The sequence below is a fragment of the Citrus clementina genome, unplaced genomic scaffold, assembly GCF_000493195.1.
Source record: "Citrus clementina cultivar Clemenules unplaced genomic scaffold, Citrus_clementina_v1.0 scaffold_3, whole genome shotgun sequence".
NCBI classification, from domain to species: domain Eukaryota; kingdom Viridiplantae; phylum Streptophyta; class Magnoliopsida; order Sapindales; family Rutaceae; genus Citrus; species Citrus x clementina.
The window spans coordinates 49,969,788-49,993,198 of NW_006262339.1; the positions used below are offsets into that span (position 1 = coordinate 49,969,788).

General features: G+C 34.0%; 4 protein-coding genes across 10 annotated transcripts; 1 reads left to right on the top strand and 3 right to left on the bottom strand.

Annotated features, from left to right (window-relative positions):
• The first annotated feature begins 241 nt into the window (after positions 1 to 241).
• On the top strand, positions 242 to 3,619 carry LOC18046888 (vesicle-associated protein 1-3). Of its 5 annotated transcripts, none has more exons than XR_002906669.1 (8): positions 242 to 482; positions 758 to 828; positions 942 to 1,023; positions 1,291 to 1,406; positions 1,503 to 1,664; positions 1,803 to 1,844; positions 2,338 to 2,474; positions 2,628 to 2,706. XR_002906669.1 is itself a non-coding variant. In XM_006445244.2 (8 exons), exons 1-8 carry the CDS (start codon positions 431 to 433, stop codon positions 3,367 to 3,369), a joined length of 717 nt encoding a protein of 238 aa, XP_006445307.1. In that variant the 5' UTR covers positions 242 to 430; the 3' UTR covers positions 3,370 to 3,619. The 5 variants fall into 5 exon arrangements, 4 of the variants coding, with proteins under 4 accessions (XP_006445307.1, XP_024045263.1, XP_024045261.1 ...); XM_006445244.2 differs by lacking the exon at positions 2,338 to 2,474 and adding an exon at positions 3,256 to 3,619 and having other exon boundaries at positions 2,628 to 2,705; XM_024189495.1 differs by lacking the exons at positions 1,803 to 1,844; positions 2,338 to 2,474 and adding an exon at positions 3,256 to 3,619 and having other exon boundaries at positions 2,628 to 2,705.
• Positions 3,620 to 5,294: 1,675 nt separating this feature from the next.
• Positions 5,295 to 9,347, bottom strand: LOC18046889 (pentatricopeptide repeat-containing protein At3g14730). 3 transcript variants are annotated; one of them, XR_002906286.1, is made up of 5 exons: positions 7,362 to 9,347; positions 7,161 to 7,280; positions 6,413 to 6,661; positions 5,741 to 5,966; positions 5,295 to 5,596 (listed from the first exon to the last, which is right to left on the bottom strand). XR_002906286.1 is itself a non-coding variant. In XM_006445246.2 (3 exons), the coding sequence occupies exons 1-2, from the start codon at positions 9,262 to 9,264 to the stop codon at positions 7,201 to 7,203; spliced, it is 1,983 nt and encodes a 660-aa protein (XP_006445309.2). In that variant the 5' UTR covers positions 9,265 to 9,347; the 3' UTR covers positions 5,975 to 6,751; positions 7,161 to 7,200. The 3 variants fall into 3 exon arrangements, 1 of the variants encoding a protein (XP_006445309.2); XR_002906285.1 differs by having other exon boundaries at positions 6,413 to 6,751; XM_006445246.2 differs by lacking the exons at positions 5,295 to 5,596; positions 5,741 to 5,966 and having other exon boundaries at positions 5,975 to 6,751.
• A 4,016-nt stretch (positions 9,348 to 13,363) lies between these two features.
• On the bottom strand, positions 13,364 to 17,039 carry LOC18046890 (spindle and kinetochore-associated protein 1 homolog). The gene is made up of 9 exons (XM_006445248.2): positions 16,881 to 17,039; positions 16,666 to 16,790; positions 15,934 to 16,046; positions 15,761 to 15,836; positions 15,529 to 15,596; positions 14,908 to 15,013; positions 14,801 to 14,830; positions 14,391 to 14,504; positions 13,364 to 14,121 (listed from the first exon to the last, which is right to left on the bottom strand). Exons 1-9 carry the CDS (start codon positions 16,975 to 16,977, stop codon positions 14,044 to 14,046), a joined length of 807 nt encoding a protein of 268 aa, XP_006445311.1. The 5' UTR covers positions 16,978 to 17,039; the 3' UTR covers positions 13,364 to 14,043.
• Positions 17,040 to 21,834: 4,795 nt separating this feature from the next.
• On the bottom strand, positions 21,835 to 22,483 carry LOC18046891 (14 kDa proline-rich protein DC2.15). Its single transcript, XM_006445249.2, has one exon. It carries the CDS (start codon positions 22,425 to 22,427, stop codon positions 22,035 to 22,037), a length of 393 nt encoding a protein of 130 aa, XP_006445312.1. The 5' UTR covers positions 22,428 to 22,483; the 3' UTR covers positions 21,835 to 22,034.
• Between the last annotated feature and the right edge of the window lie 928 nt (positions 22,484 to 23,411).

Genomic DNA, 23,411 nt, shown 5'->3' on the forward strand with positions numbered 1-23,411 from the left:
ATCTAATCCTTTAGAAAAAAAGAAAAGAAAAAGAAAAGATAATTTCTTTCATAATCAGAAGACCTAAAAAAAGCGAACCAAAACTTTTAAGATTGCTCATCTAAGCGCATCAGCTATTAGGAGTTTAGGACCCCCCATGCCACAGCCGTCTAGTCACCGTTGGATTCCCACACTTTAATCCGTTAACCAAATCCACGACTTAAATTTGTCACAGCGATCACAGTTTACGAGGCATACTTATGTTACCATATTTTAAAAAACAACGAACTCCTTTTTCTTGCGATTTTCGCACCATATGTATTTTTGTTTTTCATCAAACCCTAATTTCTTTTTCTTTTTCTTTTTTAATTTCACAGAATCGACTTATACATTTGATTTATTGTAAAACGGAAAACGAAAAATCTGAAGAAATAATCTTTAATACAGAGCCATGAGTACGGGGGATCTTGTCAATATTCAGCCTTCTGAGCTTAAATTCCCATGTAAGTTCTGTTTGTTTCTCAAGAAAATTTGGAAGAAAAGTTCCTATCATGGTGATCGATGTTGATTTTCACTTTTTTCTGTCACGTGAGGTTCACATGAATGAAACCACGCTTTAACCTCTGTGTTTGAAATCGAAAGTTTAACTAATAATTTTGAATGTTCCATTTTGATCAATAATTTGATTGATACGAACAATTGGTTCCACGGATATAATGTGCTGATTCCTTGAATTTCTATTTGTTGTCTGCATGCTTTATGGCACGTGATGAAATAGTTGAATTGAAGAAGCAGAGTTCTTGTTCAATGCAATTGACCAACAAGACAGATAAATTTGTAGCCTTCAAGGTAGCCTTTTTCTAGGAATAATTGATATTTTTATTGTACTAATTTGATTTGCTTCGACTCCCATTTAGTTGTAATTGCATTTGTGTAATTTGTGGAAAATTTTCACTGGATAGGTTAAAACAACCAATCCCAAGAAGTACTGTGTTCGTCCTAATACTGGTATAATTTTGCCCAGAACCTCATGTGCTGTTACAGGTAAACGTACTCCATAACATTTGAACTAGTTATGCTTTCATTGTGGTTTTTAGTTATCTCTTTTCTCGGAGTGAGTTGCCTTTATGAGTATAGTTATATACCATCACCGTTTTTGTGGTGATCCTTTCTTATAAATTAGTTTGTTGACATACACTGATTATGAATTACTAGTTGATGGAGTAAAAAAATTCCTTTTTTTCAGTTTAATGATTTCTTTGTTTGATGATTTTCTTCAATGGTTTGTGCTGTGGAATGAAATTGTGGCAGTTACAATGCAAGCACAGAAAGAGGCACCGCCTGACTTTCAATGCAAGGACAAATTCCTCCTTCTAAGCGTTGTTGCTCCAGATGGTGCCACTGCAAAGGACATAGGGCCAGACATGGTGGGTCCTTTGCTGCTGTTCTTTTTTTTTTTTTTTGAAGTTAAATTTTGTGTTAAATCTTTCTTGGATTCTGATGGTGTCTGAATTTGATTGCAGTTTACTAAGGAGGACGGTAAGGTTGTCGAGGAGTTTAAGCTGCGGGTTGTTTACATTCCTGCTAATCCCCCCTCACCTGTCCCTGAAGGATCTGAAGAAGGATCTTCCCCCAGGGCATTCTCACAAGAAAATGGGAATCACCATAATTCATCATTTGACGATGTAAGAGTTTTGTAGCTGCTATATGAAATCTATTATTTACTTTTTGATGAGGTTTTGAGATACATCAATGGAATAGTTACTAAGGAATTTGGTTTCTGTATCATTTTGTGTATTCATTTTTTTTGTTATAAATCTTAGGTATCAAAATCTTTAGAGGTGCCCAAAGAGAAATCATCAGAGGTAAACGGTCCCTTTTGACTGTCTTTCAACTTTGATCGTTGAAGTGCCTTTATGAATGTTATATGATTGATTGAAGAATGATTTTATAATTTTGAGCAGTATTGATGTGTAATCCTTTTTTGTTTCTTCAATTTATCTTAAATGATTCCACGTTGTGTAGTTTCTTATATAAAACAGTGTGCCAGTTGGTGCTTGTTTCATGCTTAATATAGTCTCCCATGGGGGATGAGTACCATGTCCTGTTTGAACTTATGGCGAGTATGAAATGCGATAACGCAATGATAATTCATTGACCAAAACTATGGAAGGTTTGAGAATGGTGCAACAGTAACATATTCCTTTTCGGGTTTTCCTGTGTTGTGTGTTATTTTAAAATTATGATGCTATATGAAGATGTTGTTCTGTTGAATGATAACAGACCAGGAGAGTTTGTGAGAACTAGGCCCAGATGCAGGCTTCTCTAGTTCATACTTTATACTGGTAATCTTTGTAGGCAGATCTAATGGTTTGTTATCTATACTCCACTTGGGCTTGCGCTGAACTAAGGTGTAGGACACATGGTGCTACTTATCAATGTTAGATGTTTCAAGCGGTTGCTGGGCGAGCATATCTCCTTTTGCTGTGTGCTTTGTATGAGTTACAGTTTTATCATTTATTTTCTAATGAATATTATCTTTGAAATTGAAAGATATCTGCGCTACACTTTATTGCAGTAGTGCATTGTTTTTTATTATTGCTATTGTGCATTGACTGTCAGTTTTCTAATATACTAATCTTCTTCAGGCTTGGTCAATGATCTCTAAGTTGACTGAAGAGAAAACTTCTGCTATGCAACAAAACCAAAAACTACGGCAAGAGCTGGTTGGTTCAGATATCTTCATGTTGAACATGTTTATGTCTTGTATACAATGTTTAACACACACACACACACATAATGTTCTCACATGTGGATGTACACACGAAATTGAAATGCGGACAGAGCTAAAAGACAAGAAAATACAGATTCCAGTGCACGGTTTTCTGTCTTTTAGTGTATTGGAGTTCTTATTCTTTTTCTTTTTTTTCAGTCTTTTAGTCCCATTTGCTTGAATTTTTTGTGCAGACATCTCCACCTAAGCCTGACTCTGTGTGTGTGTGTGTATACTATACATGTACATATATGAGTGTGTGTGTGTGTATCATGGGATGATCTAGAGGGCAAGATAGAGCCAGAAATTGGACTTGTTGCACTAAATCTACACATATATTATCTCTTTTGCTGTTACTAATTTGGACCTTTGTAACTTCATTTAAATTTTATTGGTTTATATTGGGGCCCTCGAGGTTATTGTGTCTGTCATATTTCATTGTATATGATGCAAAAAGTATTTTATCATCTGCGAAACTTCTGTTAACTATAAAAATTGTACAGGAATTTGTGAGAAAAGAAATTAGCAAAAGTCGTGCTGGTGGTTTCTCTACGGTGTTTGTTCTGCTGATTGGTCTTCTCGGCATCTTGGTTGGCTATCTGGTGAAGACAACTTAGCAGCTACTGTCCATGAAATTGGTGGATCTGAGCTTGGATTTTAGTGATATTCCAATATTACTAAACACCATTTTACCTTTTAATGTGTATAATTTTTAGCCTCGTTATGGATTCTTTACAATTTCTATGATTTGATCTGTTTCTTTGGGCGTGAAAACTCCGCGTGTTTAGTAGGTAGGTTCAGGCTTATGCGAACCCAAAAAACAGAGACGGTTGGGATCGATTCAATCATATTCACCTTGTTGATTCATTTCTGTGATTCTTGAATTTGTAATACCGAATAACAAAGCGTGCACGGACATAAGAACAGAATGCATAATCCGTTAATGTAAAAAGCAATGGAGCTCGTAAAGAATCTAAGATCACCTGCGTATTTCCCCGATCCAAGTAAGCAACGTGTCGTGTAGATTGGAATTTTATGTTTTTCAGGAACACAATTCAATAACAAAAATGCTCTTGGAATAATCAAAATCAAACTTATAAAACCAACATTATATGGTTCAGAGTTAAGATTAATCGAGATTAGCATGAATTGCTACAATAAAATTACTTGTGCATATACAAGATCTTCACCGAAACCAATTATATTCCATAAATAATAATAATAATAATATAGTAAAACTATTAGCGAGTTAAAATCTACTTCAAATACTATGAAAATTAAAAGTTTTCGTGTCTTAGGGTCTAATCAATTACATAATCTTTCAAGCTAATAAGATTAGCTTAGCGGTTTTGAATTTGATATCTATCTTCTTCTCTTACTTTCCATGAACTCCACCTAGGGATGGCAATGGGGAGGGGAGGGGAGGGGACCAATCTCCCCATACCCATCCCCGATGTTTTGCATATGTCCCCGTCCCCTCCCCGTCCCCGTCAAAATTGCTTGAAAGAATCCCCATCCCCTCCCCGAATAATAACAGGGGATCCCCGAGGGTCCCCGGTCCCCGAATAATTAATAGTCTAATACATTTTTTATTTTCGATTTTAAATTAATCATATTAAAATAAACTCATACCGCTATTGTAAGCTCGTAACCAACTTTGACAGCACATTAAGGCCTCCAATGTGCTTGGATGAAGTTTGTTATGGTATGAGCTCACAACTCTACCACTAGTGTTAAAAGCTGATTCAGAAGCAACTGTTGTAATTGGAATTGCCAAAATATCTCTAGCAATTCGAGCTAATGTAGGATACCTATTAGCATTTGTCTTCCACCAACTCAAAATATTAAAATCTTCCATCCGAGATATAACTTTCTCATCCAAATATGAATCTAATTCATCTGCAACAACTGCACAATCTCCATTGTTTACATAATCATTAAAACCTGTCATCCATTTGGTTGCTTTCTTATAAGAATCCCCTGTAGATCTAGTAGAAGAACTACTACCAGTATAATCAAAGCAATAAACAGTTGGTGAAAACTTCAATTAATACTCTTCAACTAATTCCCGGCAAAGGGTGACCACTTTCCCAACATACAACTATTTTGATATTTATTATTTTTAACAATATTTATAATTTTGTTATTTATTTATTAGTAATTTTAAAAATAAAAATAAAATTAAAAATTAAAATGGGGAAATGGGTAGGGGATGGGGATTCCACCTCATCCCCGTCCCCTCCCCGAATAAAAAGTTGGGTAAAAAATTTTCCCCGTCCTCTCCCCGAAAAAAAAATTGGGTATAAAATTATCCCCGTACCCTCCCCGAATGGGGAAAATCCCCGAGGGTACCCATCCCCGTGGGGATTTTTGCCATCCCTAACTCCACCAAACGCACCCAAAACTCCAGATAATTAAGCACAGGGACCAGGCATACCGTTAAGTTTGATAACCTGTGGTTAGTAGTGAAAATTTATATTTTTAAATAAAAAAATAAACAAATAAATAAAGAAGGTTCCAAACAAGCTCAGAAAGCCATAAGTCAAACCCGTTCAAGAATCCCCTTGCTTCTCAGCAAAGTTCAAATAGTCTTGCCATTTCTTCAATTCGCTGCCATAAAGTGGCTTCACATGTAAAGAAGCCTTTTGATTGAGGCTCAAAGCAATTTATTTTTTTTACCTTCCAAATGACATGCCTCCTTATAGATCTGTTCCCCAATGAATAAAATATTTCTAGCTAAGCCAACAGGTGATAATATATTGGAGATTTCACTGTCCTCGTAATATGTCAGGACTTCACTTGTTTCAGGCACAAATTCTGTGGGCAGCAGCCAACTTCTTTAAACTGAGGAAAATATAAACCTATCATTCAGTAAGCATATAACTAAAAGTAATACCATATGGTCCACCGAGCAGATATCAAATTACATAGAAAGAACAAAAAATGTTGTCCCAGTGTGCAAATCAGATTGAAGAAGCTGAGACATACTTATAACCATTAAGGAGCAAGAAAATCAACTTTTTTCTTGAATACTATCATTGATGATGTAACTTTTTCCTTGGAAATCTCAAAGTTTGCGCATATATTGCGCGTATATCTGAGCTGGAGAACCCCCAATAATTCTGAAAGCAATCAAGAACAAATGTATTTGAATAATCCCACAAGGCGCGGCACAGGCAATCCTTCCCTATAAACGACACCCCTTTTGAATAATCTGCAAGATAATTGGAACATTTTGAACAAGGGAGAATATACTAGGAATTGCATAGAACAGCAAGGCAGGTGCATCGGAGGAAATAAACTTTAAAGCATGAAAGAAGTAGAAGACAAAAGTACATTTATAGTTATATGCAGGAAAAATTGACAGCATGTGTTAAACAGTTTAAGATAATTCAATTGTCCATATATAGCCAATTCATAAAATTCATTACACATTAGCTGCAGAGAAACATGGGATTACCAAAAGAACCAGAGTATATTGTACTGCAAGGAAAAATTGCTGTGTTGTACAACTCTTAAATGTAAATGTAAAAATAGACTCAACAAAAAAATACGCCAAAATATCTATATCATGCATGCCTCGTGTTGTTGATTAAAAACTTGTTAAGCATAGAGAGACAGTGCCAATTGAGTACCATCAATAAGGCATATGACTGTTACCAGGAACATGACTGGTTGAACTGAGAATACTATTGCTTCAAGGATGCAAGTGTCCCACAAAGTTTTCAGATGCTGCTTTTTACAGAGATCAAATCACGTCTCTTCTTGGTACTCGGATTTCCTATGGCCATCGGGAGGAACTTCAGATGCCAAATTACAATAGTGAAACCACACATCACTGGAATATGTTGCAGATTGCATGGATTGCTCAAAGACTTCAACAACCCTTGTCAATAGTGCACAGCATGCCTTCCTCCAGTAACCATAGCACAAATGGAAGTCAGCCAAAAACGAGTTGTATACCAAACGTATCATCTCTGTGTCATCTTGCAGTTACAACTTACGACAAAGAATGCCATATGTGAGTTATAGCACACCAATTAATCCAGAAGCACAAATAAATTTTGGATAACAATAGTACTTGCATATAAACTATACTGGAAGAAATGAGCTCTTGTCAGCTACCATTTTAATTTTTAAGAATTTGATGGCAGAAGTAAATAACATAAGCTAACAAAGCAAAAAAGAAATCAAATATGTTGTCCTAGATTATACCACACCACAGATCTAAAAGTTGCTGTCACTTTGCTGCACATAAAAAACCTTCAGCACCAATTTTAAAATCTTAAATTCTGCAGTCTTGATCCTTGCTTTTCGTTGTTGTCACCAAATCGTTTTTGTTAATAATTTCTTAAAAAAAGGCATTAAGAAAATAAAAACAGTTTTTATGGTTGAATATTGAACTTACAGGAAAGGAATTCTCGACTTCATGATATGATTGAAGTTCATTAATCAAAGTCTAATGAGCCTTTAGCAATAACTTCTTCCAAGTAGAGTCTGTGTTTTTCAAAACCAGATGCTGTGCTGTCTGTTGAATCAAGAATCGGACATAAAATTTAAGCTTTGGGGGAAAAAAAAAATTGAACAAGAGCTTGACTGTTTTGTTTACCGCTGTCAAAAAGTGTTCCTGCACAGCAATCTCCATGCTCACGCAGACGTGCAGTCAATGAGTGCAATTCAGCATAAATAGACTTAGCTTCGGGATGTGACCGATCACTGCTAATAAAAGTGTGCAGACCATCCTTGAGTTCAATCCAGCTACACCCTGGATTCTTCCTCACATTTTGTTGCCTCATTGTATGTCTAATATCTAACACTTCTTCATATTTACCACCGGCTACATAGATGTTTGACATTAATACATAATTTCCACAATGTCCAGGTTCAAGCTGAAAAACCCGCTGCGCAGCAATCTCAGCAAGATCCGTGTTCCCATGAAGCCGAGATGCTGCCAATAAAGTCCTCCATACTACAGGGTTTGCTTCATTAGGCATTGCTAGTGCCAATTCATAAGCCTCATTAAGCTGGCCAGCTCGACCAAGCATGTCAATCACACAAGTATAATGCTCAATGGTTGGAACTACACCATATCTGGATTCCATTAGTGGCAGGAACTCACGTCCTTGGCTTAAAAAGCCTGAATGGCTACAAGCCGACAGTACACCCACAAATGTAACCTCATCAGGTTTAAGTTTTGCCTCACACATACATGAAAACATACCCAATGCCTCCTTGCCTTGGCCATCCATGCCATAACCCAATATCATAATGTTCCATGATGCCACATCTTTTTTGCTCATCTTAGTAAAAACCATTTGGGCATCTCTCATACTTCCACATTTTGTATACATGTCCATGAGTGCATTGTTCATAAACACATCATCAATATCCTTGCAACTCCCATTTTTTGCCAGCCCATTAACAACAATGTATCCATGAATCTGTCTACCATGCATCAATGCTGCCAAATGCGAACAGGCAGGAAGCACCGTTGAGAACGTCACCAAATCAGGCTGAAACCCAGCACTTAACATTCTATCAAAAAGCCTCAAAGTCCCGTCATGATTACCACATTGTTCATGAACTGTCATGATTGAGTTCCACGAAAATATATCCTTCTCCTCCATCATTTCAAAAATCTCCAGTGCCTCACCAACACATTTCCCTTTCCCATACATATCAATCAAGGCATTCATAACCGGAACACCTGAATCGTACCCCATTTTCACCACAATTCCATGAACCACTCTCCCATTTTTGAAAAATCCCATCATAATAAGGGCCGATAAAACCCCAGTAACTGTGAACCTACTCATCCAAATACCTTCTTTGCTCATCCTCCTAAAAACCTCCAAAGCTTTATGAAATTCCCCAATCTGCGCATACCCGTTAACCATCGCATTCCAAAGAACAACATCTCTAAGAGGCAATTCCTCGAACACTTTCAGTGCCTCTTCCATAAACTGACACTTCAAATAAGTATTAACCAAAGCACTGCCTATATAAACATCCAAATCTAAGCCAAGTTTAAACACCAATCCATGAATCTTTTTAACCTCCAGAACTGCCATAACATCACAGCAACACTTGATCAAACACGGAAACGTATATTTATCAGGCAAAACACCAAGTTGTCTCATGTGGTTAAAAAAATCCAATCCTTTAAAAGCAAAATCATTTGAATAAAATCCAGAAATCATTGCATTATAAGTAAAAACATTAGGTTCGCAGCTCAAATTGTTAAATACAAAAAGGGCATATTTCATCTGGCAGCATTTAGAATACATGTTAATAAGGCTAGTTATTGATAAAGGGGAGTCGATAATGCCAGTTCTGAGCATGTAAGAGTGAATCTCTTGGCCCTTTTGAAGGTTCGTTTGGTGGGCACATAATTGAAGAGAGGCAATACAGGTGGCGAGAGTAAAGGGATGGTTAAAAGTTTGGTTTCCGGATGAAGTGGAGAAATTGAAACATGAAGAAAATGGATTGATTCTTGAGATTTTGGACAGCATTGATGAGATTTTATTGTTTTCATTTGAGAGGAGACATGAATGTTGTGAGTTCCTTTTATGTTGTCAAATGTGGCGAACCCTCAGTCACCCCTGACTCAGAATAAACCATAACAAACAATTCGCATAAAATAAAAGTAACGGTATTTTGAATTTCTTCCACGGTAACGGGCTTTTCTTTTCCTAAAAAGTAGGACCCAACTGGCGGAGCAGGCCTAATAAATATTAGCCCGTTAGTTCTGCTGGGCTTCTAGGAGCTACTAAAACAATAGGCCTTTTTTTTGTTCTGAATGGAAATTTAATTAAATATTTAAATAAATTGCTCCTTTAAAAATATTTTTTTCACCCACCGCATTTCATAATTCATGTTTATTATTTTAAATTTTAATTAAAATATATTTTTTGAAGAACTTTTAATAATTTAAAATATAAAAATTGAAATTATATATAAGAAGAAAATAATTTAAGATTTTAAGATTTATATGTAATTATAAATTAAAAAATGGAAAGAAATACTATTTTTAGGGTGAAATTTAATGACAAGATGATTGATTTTGAAATTTATGAGTTAGGCTCCATTTGATATAGCTTTTCAAGTAAAGCTTTGAGAAAAAAAATTTTAGTTATTTGGTAGTCGACGAGAGCTTTTATTAAATACTATTAAAAATTGCTTTAATAGAGGAATGAAATAAAATTGTGAAATAAGTATAGGATGTTTTACACAATTTAACATTTTTTAAAAAAATCAATATTTACTTGCAAAAGTGAAAATTTTGAACTTTTCTTAGTATATGCAAAATAACTTAATCCCTAAAAAACTTTATTCAAAACAAAACCAAATAACAACGAAAAGAAGTTTAGAAAAAATTTATGGGATTAAATTAACACTTTTGACAATTAGATAAATCATACTAAACATGCACTTAGTATTTATAAATTAATCTCGGGTACAATTATCTTAAATAAAATAAACTACAACTTCAATTACCATGGAACTTTTCAGGTTTGAAATAGACATATCGAAATTTAATATTATGAAATTTTGGCTTGTTTCGACAGTATTACACTATTCGTTTATAAGACCAAACATGATACATTCATAGTTTTTGACAATTTCAGACAGTAACCGACCAATTTGACAAATCCATTAAAAATCAATTGTTAGTTCAATTCATTCTAAAAATCTCCAATCTTGAAATATAAACATTCAACTTTTATTACTTAAAATTTCAAGTCAATCAAGCATCGTTAGTCACATTTCAAAGCAATCAAAATCACGATAACAATCCAACAATTCTAAAATTTTCTGTAGAATTTATAAACCATTTATCATCTTTTCACTTCAATAATCAATTTTTCCATCAGCTCAAACATCACCAGATCATATGTTTAAAGCAAAATTGGACATGCAAACAAGGATCAGCTTTGCTTTTCAGTTTTGGTATAACAAAACATCAATTGCCCAATGTTACCTACCTAGGTTATAAGCTTTAACTTCCTAGCCTCTTAAAGCTCTTAGTCACCTTCTCAAGTATTAACCTCAGACTTGTAATTGGCAAAAGCCTATCCAAAACCTAAAAGATCAAAGAAATGATAATCAATCGAGGGTGTTTTTACCCAAAAACAAGAGAAAGCTAACTATCATGTACTACTTTCTTCAGCTTCACCAAAATTTTTATCCCCCACACCAAGTTCTACGTACTCTCTATAAAGCGTAGAAGGAGAAAGATATATCAATGGTTGGACAACAATGGTGAGTTAAGAGTTCTGAGATAGCATAAGAATAGCTTACAAAAGCTTTAAAATTAAACCAACAAATTTGAGACAGGCTCTTTTGACTTTGGTTTTTGGTTTAGATTTTGGTTGATGAAAGAGATCTGCATGGTTTTGTTTTGTGAGTTTAACCGATTCATAAAAGCATGATTCAGTAATTATACACTAGATGATAGTCTGCTTCACAACATTGACGTAATCCAAATGAAATTGTTTAAGTTTTTTTTTTAAAAAAATGATTTAAGTATGAAATTATCGACTTTCCCTCCATTCCAACTGAAATATAAGAATGGCATACAGACAGTAGGAGGTGGAAGTGGAATTACAGCAAACTAGAAATACAGTGTAGTTGAGGGGAGGAGCTAAAAATAACTCCTCTTAAAATATAGATATGGTCAAAGTTTTGTTTATTTTGCATTGAATGTCTGCTACTGGTTGGTAGTATCATGCAATTGAAGAAATTACAGTTCAAACGTTTTGGCTATTGCCAATTTCCTACATCAATGAAGTCCTCTTTTTATACTGTGGTTGGATAAAGTTATAGCATTAAAATTGTTTAATAAATAATGGTTATTGTGGTTTAAAATTTAAGTTAATTTTATTTGACACTTATACAATAGAAATATATAACATCTTTGTTGTTTTTTCAAATAATTATTTAAAAATCATATTTAGCACATATTATTAATATTTATTTTATAGTTATTAACTTTTTTTCATTGTAGTTATATCTTTAAATCCACAACACCTGAATGCTAAACAAACTAAATGTTTTTTTAATATGAATTATTTAGGTTATTAATATTTAGAGTGGGGATATTTGAATATCCTCATTTACTCTCTACGTCCTATTTTTAGTTAAGAATTTTATTATGTAAATAATTTTTGAAAAATTAATTAAACAACCTTTTCTTCTCTTTCTCTTTTTAATTTCATAAATTTTCATCAATTCATTTAGATAGATTCTTTTAGTTGCAGATATTTGATATCGCTAATTAAGAAGAATAAAACCCATCATTTAAAAATGAACATCAATAATTTTTTACCAAATATAGATGCTAATGAATATATTTAAAAAAATTATTATATATAGAAAGTATGAAATAGAGATTAAATATACTAAGAAAGACAAAAAAATGAATTTAAAAGAAAGTGATATCAAGGGTTTATTTTGTATAATATGAGAGTAGAGAGAATATGCAATTGTAATGTAGAGAGAAAAAGAGATTAGTGAAAATTTTAAATTTTTAATAATAAATTTATTTTTTTAATAAGTATACAGAGAAATTTGATACATTCAAATAATCTCACTCTAATAGTTATATGTATAGAGAAAAAAAAAAAAAAACACATCATTATTACAAGACCCAAAAAAAGAAAAAAATTAACTACAAGATTAAAAACAAAAAAAAAGTTCACTCTACCATTTGGCAAAGAAATGGATCCAACTTAAGGACCTATTGATAAGATTCAATTGTACCAAACCTAACCTCAAATATATTGGAAAACAACAAAGAAAAGCAGTGGTTGGCAACGGGTAACAACGGTGGAAAGTACGAAGCTACACTCAGAAAGTGGTCTTCTGATTTTGTGTAATTGCAAAATCGTAAAGACACCATAAAATAACTAAAAAATGCAGCATCAAAAATAACTAAAATATAATTATAAAGCCTCTATGTGTCTAAATAAGTAATTTTTAAATAATTTTATTTAATTAACCATCCCGAATTTAAAATTTGAGGAAGTAACGTAGCGTTTGTTTTTTTTTGGTCTAAAATCTAAATAAGTTTGAATTTTTCTTAAATTTGAATGGATCTAAATACGAAAATCTAAATAATATGTTTGTTTTTCTTTTTTTAATATCTAAATATAAGTAACATCTTGTTTGTTTTGATAATAAAAAACATCTTAAACTTAGTTACTTGACATTTATATTCTTGTAAATTAAAAAAAAAAGAGGATTAGATTTTATAGTTTAGAAAATAAGTTATTTTACAGAAATATTTTTAGAATATAATATTTATTTGTCATTCAGATATTTTTTCATTCAGATAAAAGTCATAAAAATTTACTTTTTTTATTCAGATGTAAATATCTGAAAATCAAACATAAGTTCCAAAAAACAAACAAACAAATTTTAGAAAAAATCTAAAATTAATAAAATTTCAGACTTCAAACATTTAACAAACAACCTCTAAGAGTCAAAATTAATTTAGTCTTTATCTATGTCTCTATCTTTTAAAATAAAATGGTGATAGAACTATAAATTCTTATATAATTTTTTTTAGGATAAACTACAATAATATAAATTCATTAATTAGATAAAATATAAAATAATAAAAATAAATCATTAAAATAAAAAAATTATTTAATCAAATCAATTAAATTATACCACATCAATTTATCCTACAGGAATTTACAACTTTATCATTCCCATTAATTAATAGTAATAGCGGGAGCCGTTGGCGCAGTGGCTCCAATTTCTGAGCCTGGAGTGAGGGACAACGATGACCGTGGCGGCGAGGACAACGGCAGCCTCGGCCAGATAGATTATGTTGCCAATATTTCTCTTTTCGACAATTGGAGGCCGCAATCACATACCCCAAAAGGCCAACCCAAAAGTGAGGGCAATGTTAACAAATCCGACTTTTGTTTGTTTCAGAAATCAGAAATTTAATAAATCAAAGGACCAAAACCCGGGGTTGTATTTATAATTGCCGCGGTACCCAAGACTGAGTATGCGCACTTATGCAGTAGATTGGTCATGGTTATTGCCGTATAGGATGAATTATGTGGAAATTGTCATTTTGTTGTGGTAATGCTGCTATTATTGAAACTGTGGATTAGAAACAAAACCTTCTTTTTTTTTCCTTTCCCAATAAAGGGGTTGGTTCTTGCGGAGAAGACATTGGGTACATCACAGGTCCAATTCTGCGGACAATTGTGTGCTCACCTCATGCCGAGAAGTTACAGCATTCTACCATTTGATATTTGGGAAAGCAAGACCATTCACTGAGGCTTCAAAAGAATTATCACTCTGTGATGTCCAATCCTTGTCTCACTAATGCGTCCAAGGTGACGAAGGACCTGTAAAACATCATGACATAAATCACTTGCAGTTTCATGCCTAAGAAGTTACAAACAACAACTGCAACTCTGGCTATTACCCATAAACACATGCTGTCCATGTATATACACATCTGAACATTCTACAAGGCTACATTCTCATTAACAAATTTTGAATCTTGTGAAGAAAGAGAATGATAATTTCTGAAATTTTATTTTGGATCTCTAAGCATTTAGAACATTAAGAGCATTTAGGATGGGTCAGGAGCACAAGAAAAGAAATCACTTACAGTTAATATTGCCTTTCCAGTGTTGTCAAGCTTCAACGAGGGTCCCTTTACATCATTTTCAAGAAAAAAGTGTTTCCCCTTCACTGCCTCGACAGTTGCAATATCTCTTAACTCCTGCATGTGGCAGTATGTAAATCAGTTGCATAAATTAACAAGCAAGAACTATAGTTAGCAACTTGAAGAGGTAATCGGCACTGACAAGTTAATTATATGCCACTCTTTTGAAATAATAATGTCCCCACATTTTCAAATGTGGCAACAAAATACCAATTCTAATCTGCCCCTTTCAGACATTTCAGAAGGCAATTGCTTTGTGCTCCTAAAGATCTCAGAAAGCACTCGATATTTTTTTGGGAACTGCCTAAACTAAATAGCAAATACAGGTGATGCCACCCAATCAAGTTACTTACCAGGGCTCTTTCCCAGAGATTTCCCGCCAACTACATGAAGAGGTAAAACAATAAGTACAAATGCAAGGTCCTATAAGCAAAAATAATAAAGTAATAAAGATCATGACCTTCTTCTTTGGGGCTGAAATAAGGTGGGCATTGGCTTCAGCATAAGTTGCCATATCATTTACTGCAGCATTAACCTTCTCTAGAGTGAGCCTGCCTCTCATGTATCTGCACTTGACAAGAGTTAGCACAGGAAATTGAGCAGAATATCATCAAATAAAATATGTTCAAGGCACCACAATAACATCATTCTATTGAAGAGGAGAAAAGAAAAAGAAATTTTAAAGCGTCTGACCTAGTGCCAGCAAAATAATTCATGCAATCAATATATAAAAATATATATGCATGTGCATGTATGTGTGTGTGCGTGTGTGTGTGTGTGCATAAATGTATAAATGTACATGCATGCCAAGAAAAATTGTTAACATTGTTGTTGTGATTCTCAAATAATCTCCCGAATACAAGTTGGAACACCAAATAAAAGATATGCTTAAAAGAAAATACTAAAGACACGTTTAATCTGGTGGTATTTCTTGTTTAAGAACTTGATGTCAAAAAGGCAAGCCTAAGTCCGTATTGAAATGTCGAATTTGCATCCTATTGTGGTACACAAGCAAAACGTTTAGCTAGACTTCATTCTCAACAAATAAAATTGTATGATTAAAAAGGAGAGATGTGCTTACGAGGACAGAGAATCCAGCTCATCAGAAGTTATGTACCACAGTGGTGGAGAGCCACGACCCTTTTTCTCCTGGAATTGACAGCAAACATAGCTTGAGGGAAATGAATGTATTTAGATAATTTTCTCATATTGTGTGGGTCAAGATAATTTTACTCTCCAAAAACACATGCATCTTTTGACAGATTCCAGCAAAATCCTTGATGAATGTTGTTTGTTTCTATTAGATTGCACACCTTGGGTAAAGCTGCTGGCTCCTCAGGTTTGAACGACACAGAATTGGATTGTTGCTTAGAGGATTCTGGCAGCAAGCTGAAACACAAAAGTAGCACAAGTATTGATCATCTGAGGGAGGCGAAATACAATCAAACCATCAAATCACAAAAGTATCTTAAAGTTACAGGATTACGTTTTAGTAGTATTCAAATCTAACATGCTCATTGTCTGAGAGAGAGATGATGAAGCATAAGAAGACATATTCTGCAGTATCTTCTGCTGTCGCAGAGACGCATCAATGAGTTTCTGCAATTGGAACAGCAAATCAAATTACATCAACAAACAAATTAGGATTGCTCAAAAGAAGGAAAAAAAAAACTAGGAGCAGATGCTCACCATTGTGATCAAAATCAAATTAACCTATCAGTAATGATCTCAACTCAAACAAACAACGATATGTGGATATATTAGTCTTTCAGTTTCCAAATACTATATAAAACATAACTAAATTCTTTATAAACTAAAACATAATTTCTTTACTCTCTATCTTCACGAAGCAAAAGTATCCATGTAACACTTTGAACTCAACTTTAAAAAAATAACTTTTCACCAGAGTTAAAGATGGCTTAATTCAATGGAATCCACATTTTAATCGGATAGCATATCAGGGACTCAGAATTATGACTGATGTTATAGCTGCTTTCACAGATGCTTCTAGATCGTGAACTTAAGGAAACATGTGGCCAAAAGCTTCAAAATTCAATAGTTTTCCGTCAATTTGTAAGCAGCCAAATATAGGGCATTCAGAATTAAAATCGAACACTCAATTTCACCGAATCTCCAAAGCTATCTAATATTAAACCCTAATTCGAAGAAGCAAAAATTAAAACCCTAATTGACAAGATAGAGTAGAGAAATATAGTACTTTAGCTTTAGGAATAGCCTCAGTCTCCTCACGCACGCGGTTCTTGATCGCCTGCACCTGCAGCTCCACAGCCTTTACTGCTGCGTCAATCGCCGACAGATCAGCGACGGTACTGGCTGGATACACTGCACGCAAAGAAGAGAAATAGTAAAAATAATATGTCACCGTCTGATTCAAAAATAAAAAAATTGTGATTGATTTCCTAGTTGACTCACTGTTTCGAGCGATAACGAGTTCTTGTAAGTCAGCGATTCGAGTGTTGAAGGAAGATATTAGAGAATCAAGCGAAGATCCAGCTTTCTTGACATCCATATCTATAATTCCCTATCTCTCTAAGCTCGCACTCTTTTTCTCTCTCTAAAAGTTGAGTTCGTTTTTGGGATTTGATGATGATTTCAAATCTTGAAAAACCTCTGGTGTTTTTGGAGGGAAATTTTCTAAGAAAGCGGGTGACCAGCAGAGAACGACGTCGTTTTCTAAAACTAAAGTCGTCTCAACTCTTATTTTTTTAATAAAAAAAAAGACTCATTAGTTTAAAAAATGTCCTTCTTCTAAATAATAATCTCCCTCATTTCCGGGGGGGAAAAAAGGCTTATATCTGTCTTTAATTTATGACGTGGTGTTAATTGTCCAACTAAACTACTAAAGAGTAATCTTAAAAAAAAAAACTACTAAAGAATAAAAATAAAAATCAGACCAATGTCCGCTTTCCTAATTTACTGGGCCATATCGAAGGCCCAATTTTCACGCAATCAGCAAATAATTGTCCGAATGAGTCTGACTTGTGTGGCTATTTGGACCCAATTTTTCATTTATATAGAATTATTATTCCGATTACAGGTCTTCTATAAGTAAATAATGTATAAAATTATTTTTTTCAATTTACTGCATAAAAAGTATTATTTTATTTAAAAAATATTATTTTATTTAAAAAATATTATTTTATTTAAAAAATATTATTTTATTACTCACTTAACGAGCTAGCCATGCATTCAGGCATGGTCATTCTATTGGAGTTGAAGAAAAATGCGTGAATTCAAGTTGAAGTTGTTGACTAGCTCTCAAATGATTAGCTTTAACTAGAAAAAGGGAAGAGGCATGCAGAGCGAAGCATCACGGTCAAGAAAAGACTGCAACAGCTTGAAAACATTGTTGAATTATTTAAGGCCCAAATGAAGCCGAACTAAGCAATAACCAACAAACGCGTGCATATGGCTAGCTTAACGGGATCCTTCACTTAGCCGATAGCCTCAGGGGCAGGGGCTAGTGATTGAGATGATGAAGAATCAGAAATTGAAGCTTATGTTGCATTATTAGGGGCTTGCACTACATGAAGCCAATCAAGAATGCACATGGTTGCGATCTGTAATTTATTATATTCAAAGTACATATAGAATATCTTTAAATTCAGATATCTTTATAGTAATATATGAAGATAATGATGTATGTATAGTTCATATCAGAGGATAATACATTAAAGGAGATAGAACAAAACATATTTCACCGAAATTTCTACACTCATGAGCTCTAACAAAATAAGAAGATTGATATCAAATAAATACCCTTCACGTATAATTTAGTTGATATATTTACAAAAAATCTACCTACATCTTCATTTGAGAAAATTATATATGGTATCAGCATGCGTCGTTTCAACAAACTATTAAATTAATACATGTTGCCTTCAGGAGGTGTACTCATCAGGAAGATCACTCAACAAGAGGAGCGTGATCTTACAAGAGAAGAATCACAACAAGATTGGATGCATATGTATTGTACTCTTTTTTCCTTTTGACCAGGTTTTCTCATTGGGTTTTTACTGGCAAAGGTTTTTAATGAGGTAGTTTAAAATCACATCCAATGTCATCAGGAGGAGCACATTTTAAAGAGTAGAATTTTGCAACCATGTTAGATAATTGTGCACTATACTCTTTTTCCTTCTATCAAGTTTTGTTCTAATGGTTTTACTAGCAAGGTTTTAACTAGACAATATTACTCACATCTAATGAATAGTTAGTGAATTCAACGGGGAGTGTTGTAAATCGTGGAATGCATATGTGAATTCCACAAAATAGTGCTCTCCCCATTATCTTATTTATTGTTAACAATCCTAAGTGCTCTCTCCATTAATGTTCTTATAATTAAGAAATGTAAGTGCTTCACTCACTAATGCCTATATATTACTCTTCCTTTACTAATGACAAGACACAATTCATTTTCTCCTTGAAAGCATTTTGCTCTTGTTTCTTCAATCTTCGTCTCTCTGTGATTTAAGCATCATTTGCTCAGATATCATTTTTAAATAAGTGCTTACATGCGATTCCTTTAAATTATAACCTCCATTCCCTCCAATTCATAACATTCCATTTTTTATTGCTTGCTTATTGAGTAATTAAAGCTTAATAACATAAATGCTTGTTTTTATTACTAAAAGGGAACGTGGAATTTTTTTTTTTTTTGGGTAAATTTCTCTTTTTAAATTCGCTCACAAGGATAAAGGGTGAATTGAATTGCTATTGAACTCAAAGAAATTAAAAAAACAAAAAACAAATTCGTAATAGAGAGCACGATTGGATTAAAAATTGGCTCTACGTTTGTGCTAGTAACAAGGGTTGGTGAGTGGATTAAACTAAAGTTGACCTGGTGTTAGATTAGAGAGAGGGTCGGATCGAATAATAGGGCGCAAATGGACTGAAAGTGGTCTTTGAATTGGAGATTTGGTCTGTGTCAGGGTGGAGGATGGATTAAATTTAGAGGGTACGAATGGATGAAAGCGCAGTATTCATTCCTGCTTCTAATCAACTGCCATTGGTTACTGAGCTGGGAAAAGCGAGTATTGGTAAAACGCAGAGAGAGTAGATCAAAAGACGCCTCGAACTCATTCTTGTCTTCTAATCAACTGCCATTGGTTGATGGGTAAATATTCTTTCCGCCTCTACTTTTCGAGCTAATTATCTAATTAATCTTTGCGTTTTAAAAAATTATTCAACACGTTTATGTCAATACTTTCGTAACTGTTGAATGTAACATTTCAAGAATAAAATAATAATTTTGTCTGATATAACTTAAAATTCAAGCAAATCTAACATGTAAAGGCTGAAAAATAAATAAAATGAATTAGATTTTAAAGAAGATAGAGCTATAACATAAATTTTGTTGATAATTTTTTTAAAAATTCATGGACGAAGTGAATATCTGGCTCAAATGGTAAGAAGGAATAAACGAGCATTTAGCTAAATGAGGCAATTGATGAATTGTGTATTGGAGATATTTGTCATAGGATTGAAAAGGACTTGTTGGCGGTATTTATAAAGCAGAGGATGCGGTGGCAGCCATTACCACATCGCCCAAATACCGTGGCTGATATAATTAGCTGAACTAGATTTAGATACCGCAAGGTTGTTGCCGATATCCTCCGTACAACTGGAATTCGGGTTTAGGATTAGGTTCTGTGAATGTGAAAAAAGCCACATGCAGAGCTTATTGCAGGCCAACAATACGATACGAGCGCAAAAGTGTGTAGAATATTAATAAGAGTAAAGACAAATAGAGAAAGGGGGGTTACTCATTGTCCACCACTTGAGTTGTGAGGCCTTTATCAATTAACGCATTTATGTCTGTTTACTACTTGCCAAGCTCGTGATTCTGCACTGTCGTAATCTTCTTGCTTGCGAATAAACTCATCTTATCCTGTCACCCGCCGATTCAATTTGTACAAATACAAAGCCTGGAATTGGAATTAGATGCCTTCCAAATCCAAATTGGCGCGCGCACATACACACTCACACTAATTAATTATTTAAGTTGAAATAACAGAGCTTCCCCCCTTCCCAAAAAAAGAAAAAAATAATGTACACGAAGAAGCCGAAATGGATAAAAGATGGAGCGGTTTTCGTTGTTAGGGAGGGAAGGAGGGACGGAGAGAGAGAGTGCCATTTGGTGGGTCTTTTTTTTTTTTCTTCCAATTTTAAAAAATAAAATACAGATAAGAAACAGCTCCAACTAATAACTGTGATAGTGATACTGATATTCCCAAAGAATTTTGTACGCATTTTAGATATTTATAGGTTTTGATAGTGATCTAAGAAATGTTTACAAAATGCATTTAATACACAATCTTTCAAGATCCAATCTGAACATGAATGTTAGTAAAGATCATAACCGACGGACTCCAGAATTTAGTGTTTCGATTATTATTGAGGGGAAGACATTTTTTAAATTACCTTGTGAGATTAATATGAAATATAGCTTAGCATTTGGATAGTAACTTGGTAAGTGGTTCAAAAATTATATCCGTACCAATAATAATATGTTTTGCGGAGTTGAAAAGACAAAGTTTGTACTGATAAATTTGAGATAATGAATTTTGCTGTACTCAAACCTACAGGGAGAACAATAATTAATATTGCTGAATATCTTGTAAAATGTGGGTTTCAGCACTCGGTTCTGATTTGGTGGCAGGATGTTCCACCCATTTCTTAGAGATTTAGTCTGTACTGATGGAAATGACTTTCTAGAGTATCGATTTAGTCCATTCTTCATTGTATTTTGTATTCGTAGCTTATTCATTAGTCTCAGCGATATGGTTCTGTTATGGGGAAAAAAAAAACTCATCTTGTTCCTATTAATTATTTGTAACGATACTCTTTTCTTTTCCTTTTTTAATAAATTCCCTTACATTGCCAAAAAAAAAAAAGAAAGAAAGAAAGAAAGTTAATGCATGCGGTATGTGACGTGACATAATTATTTTACCATCGCACTCCTATTCATTAATTATATGAAAATCACTTATAGTCGCATCAACTGAACTAAAAATTTTGTATCACAACAATGGAGCATTACTCGTCATTAGCCTATATCTTTAGCACCAATCGCAGTATAAACTGTTGATGAGTCTGTATTTTCAATGTAAATTATCTGAGTGGGGCGTTTTCAGTTATTTGTTAGGTTGAAAGAAAGACATGTAACATTCGAGCAAGTTAACAAGAGTTCGTGATGTTTGCTTTCTGCTTAATTTATCCACTCAAAACTAAAAGAAGAAGAACAATAAGTCGCTGTTTATTTATTTATGGCTATTACAACAAATCAGACGGGAAGCAGATCCATCAAGATTAAATGTAAAATACAAATATAACTCTCCACTCCGCCCCTCTAAAATAATAACTTCAATTATTGTGCTGAATGTACGTAGCACAAAGTCAAAATAAAAAAAGAACAAACGCGACTAATAGCCTGTTTGGGGCAAACAAAGCCTAAGCCCTTCTAGTAAAACAAGTTATTCACTAGAAAGGTAACCACCACAGACTGAACAACACCCATACAATCTTCAAACATTAATTAAAGTGCTTAATAAAATAAGATAGAGCACACTAATAAGCGCATTGGAAGCCACTCGGGACACCGTTGCCACAATAATTCAAGAGCAAGCTCAAGGAGATGGGGAGATTTAAGTTGATGCCCAAAATGTTAGCCTTAATGGCAGTGCAAAGACATACAGCAGCTTCAAGATCGGCAAGGCCTTTAAGAAGAGCGCAGCACGGTGTTACCGGTGGTGTTCCCACAACAAGATGGACTAAATCATTCAACAAATCAGCACACACTCCTAGCTTTAGAGTATCTCTAGGGCAACTAGGCTGGGGTGGGGGAGGGCATTGTGGCTTAGGAATAGGAGTGCAAGGCACATTGTGTGCACCGGCCAAGGTGAAGACAACAATGTTGAGAATGAGAAGAAGAGCAATGTTTGCGGAACACTTAGAAGCCATTTCCAAACACAGTAATAGTACTGTTGACGTTGCTTCTAAAGTTTTTTTCTTTTGTGTGTGTTTTGAGTGGTGAGTATGGCAAAGTAGAGCTGAGTTTTTATAGATGGAGATGGCGATGTGTTAAACTAAAAACAAATTGAAGACGCATGTACATTATTAAAGATTGAATCAAATTAACCTTGATTTAGCTGGTAATACAACTTGGCCAATAAGGTTTTTTTTTTTTTTTTTTTTTTTTTTTGCATTTTTGGAATGTTGTGCGCCTGAATTTTTATTTTTTTTTCCCTACCGCATTGCGTATAGACCACATGTTACATTCTTACAAACCGACGCCAATTTTTTATTACTATTCATTTTAATTAAGAGAGATTATATGTCTCATGTGACATGTATTACTGATCAGAAGATTCTGATGAGTATTGTATTGCCTTATATAACCAAAATATAGATGGTTTTTCTAACGCTTCATTACATTAATTATTAAAAAAAAATTAAATTTTTAATTAATTTCGTATCCTGTCAATACCAGTGATACACATTGTTACGAGAATTACTAGTTCGCTAAAGTCTAATTTAATTTGAATGTGATTTTGCTCTTTTTCTACCATAAATATTACTATCTGTACTTTTTAAAATATGTAAAATATATGCATGCCAAGCAACGGCTATAATTCTCCTCACAGATAAGGCTCATTATGTAGTCTAAAATTGTTTGTATCTTTTTATTTCATTTTCAATAAATTCCTCGCTATAAGACGAGGGTCATAAAAAAGGGCCAGGTAACAGCTCACTAATCGCTTAGCTAGGATTAGTCCGCGTCAGAACAGAAGGAAAGCACTCACAGTTAATATTATTGCTTCTCCGGTGTCGTCGATTGCTTCTTGTGTGGTTGCATGGCCTCTTGGCTCCTACATGTAGTGCTGTGTGAATCAGTTGCATGATTAATTAATTATATAACAGTAAAATTAGATATATAGTCAGCAG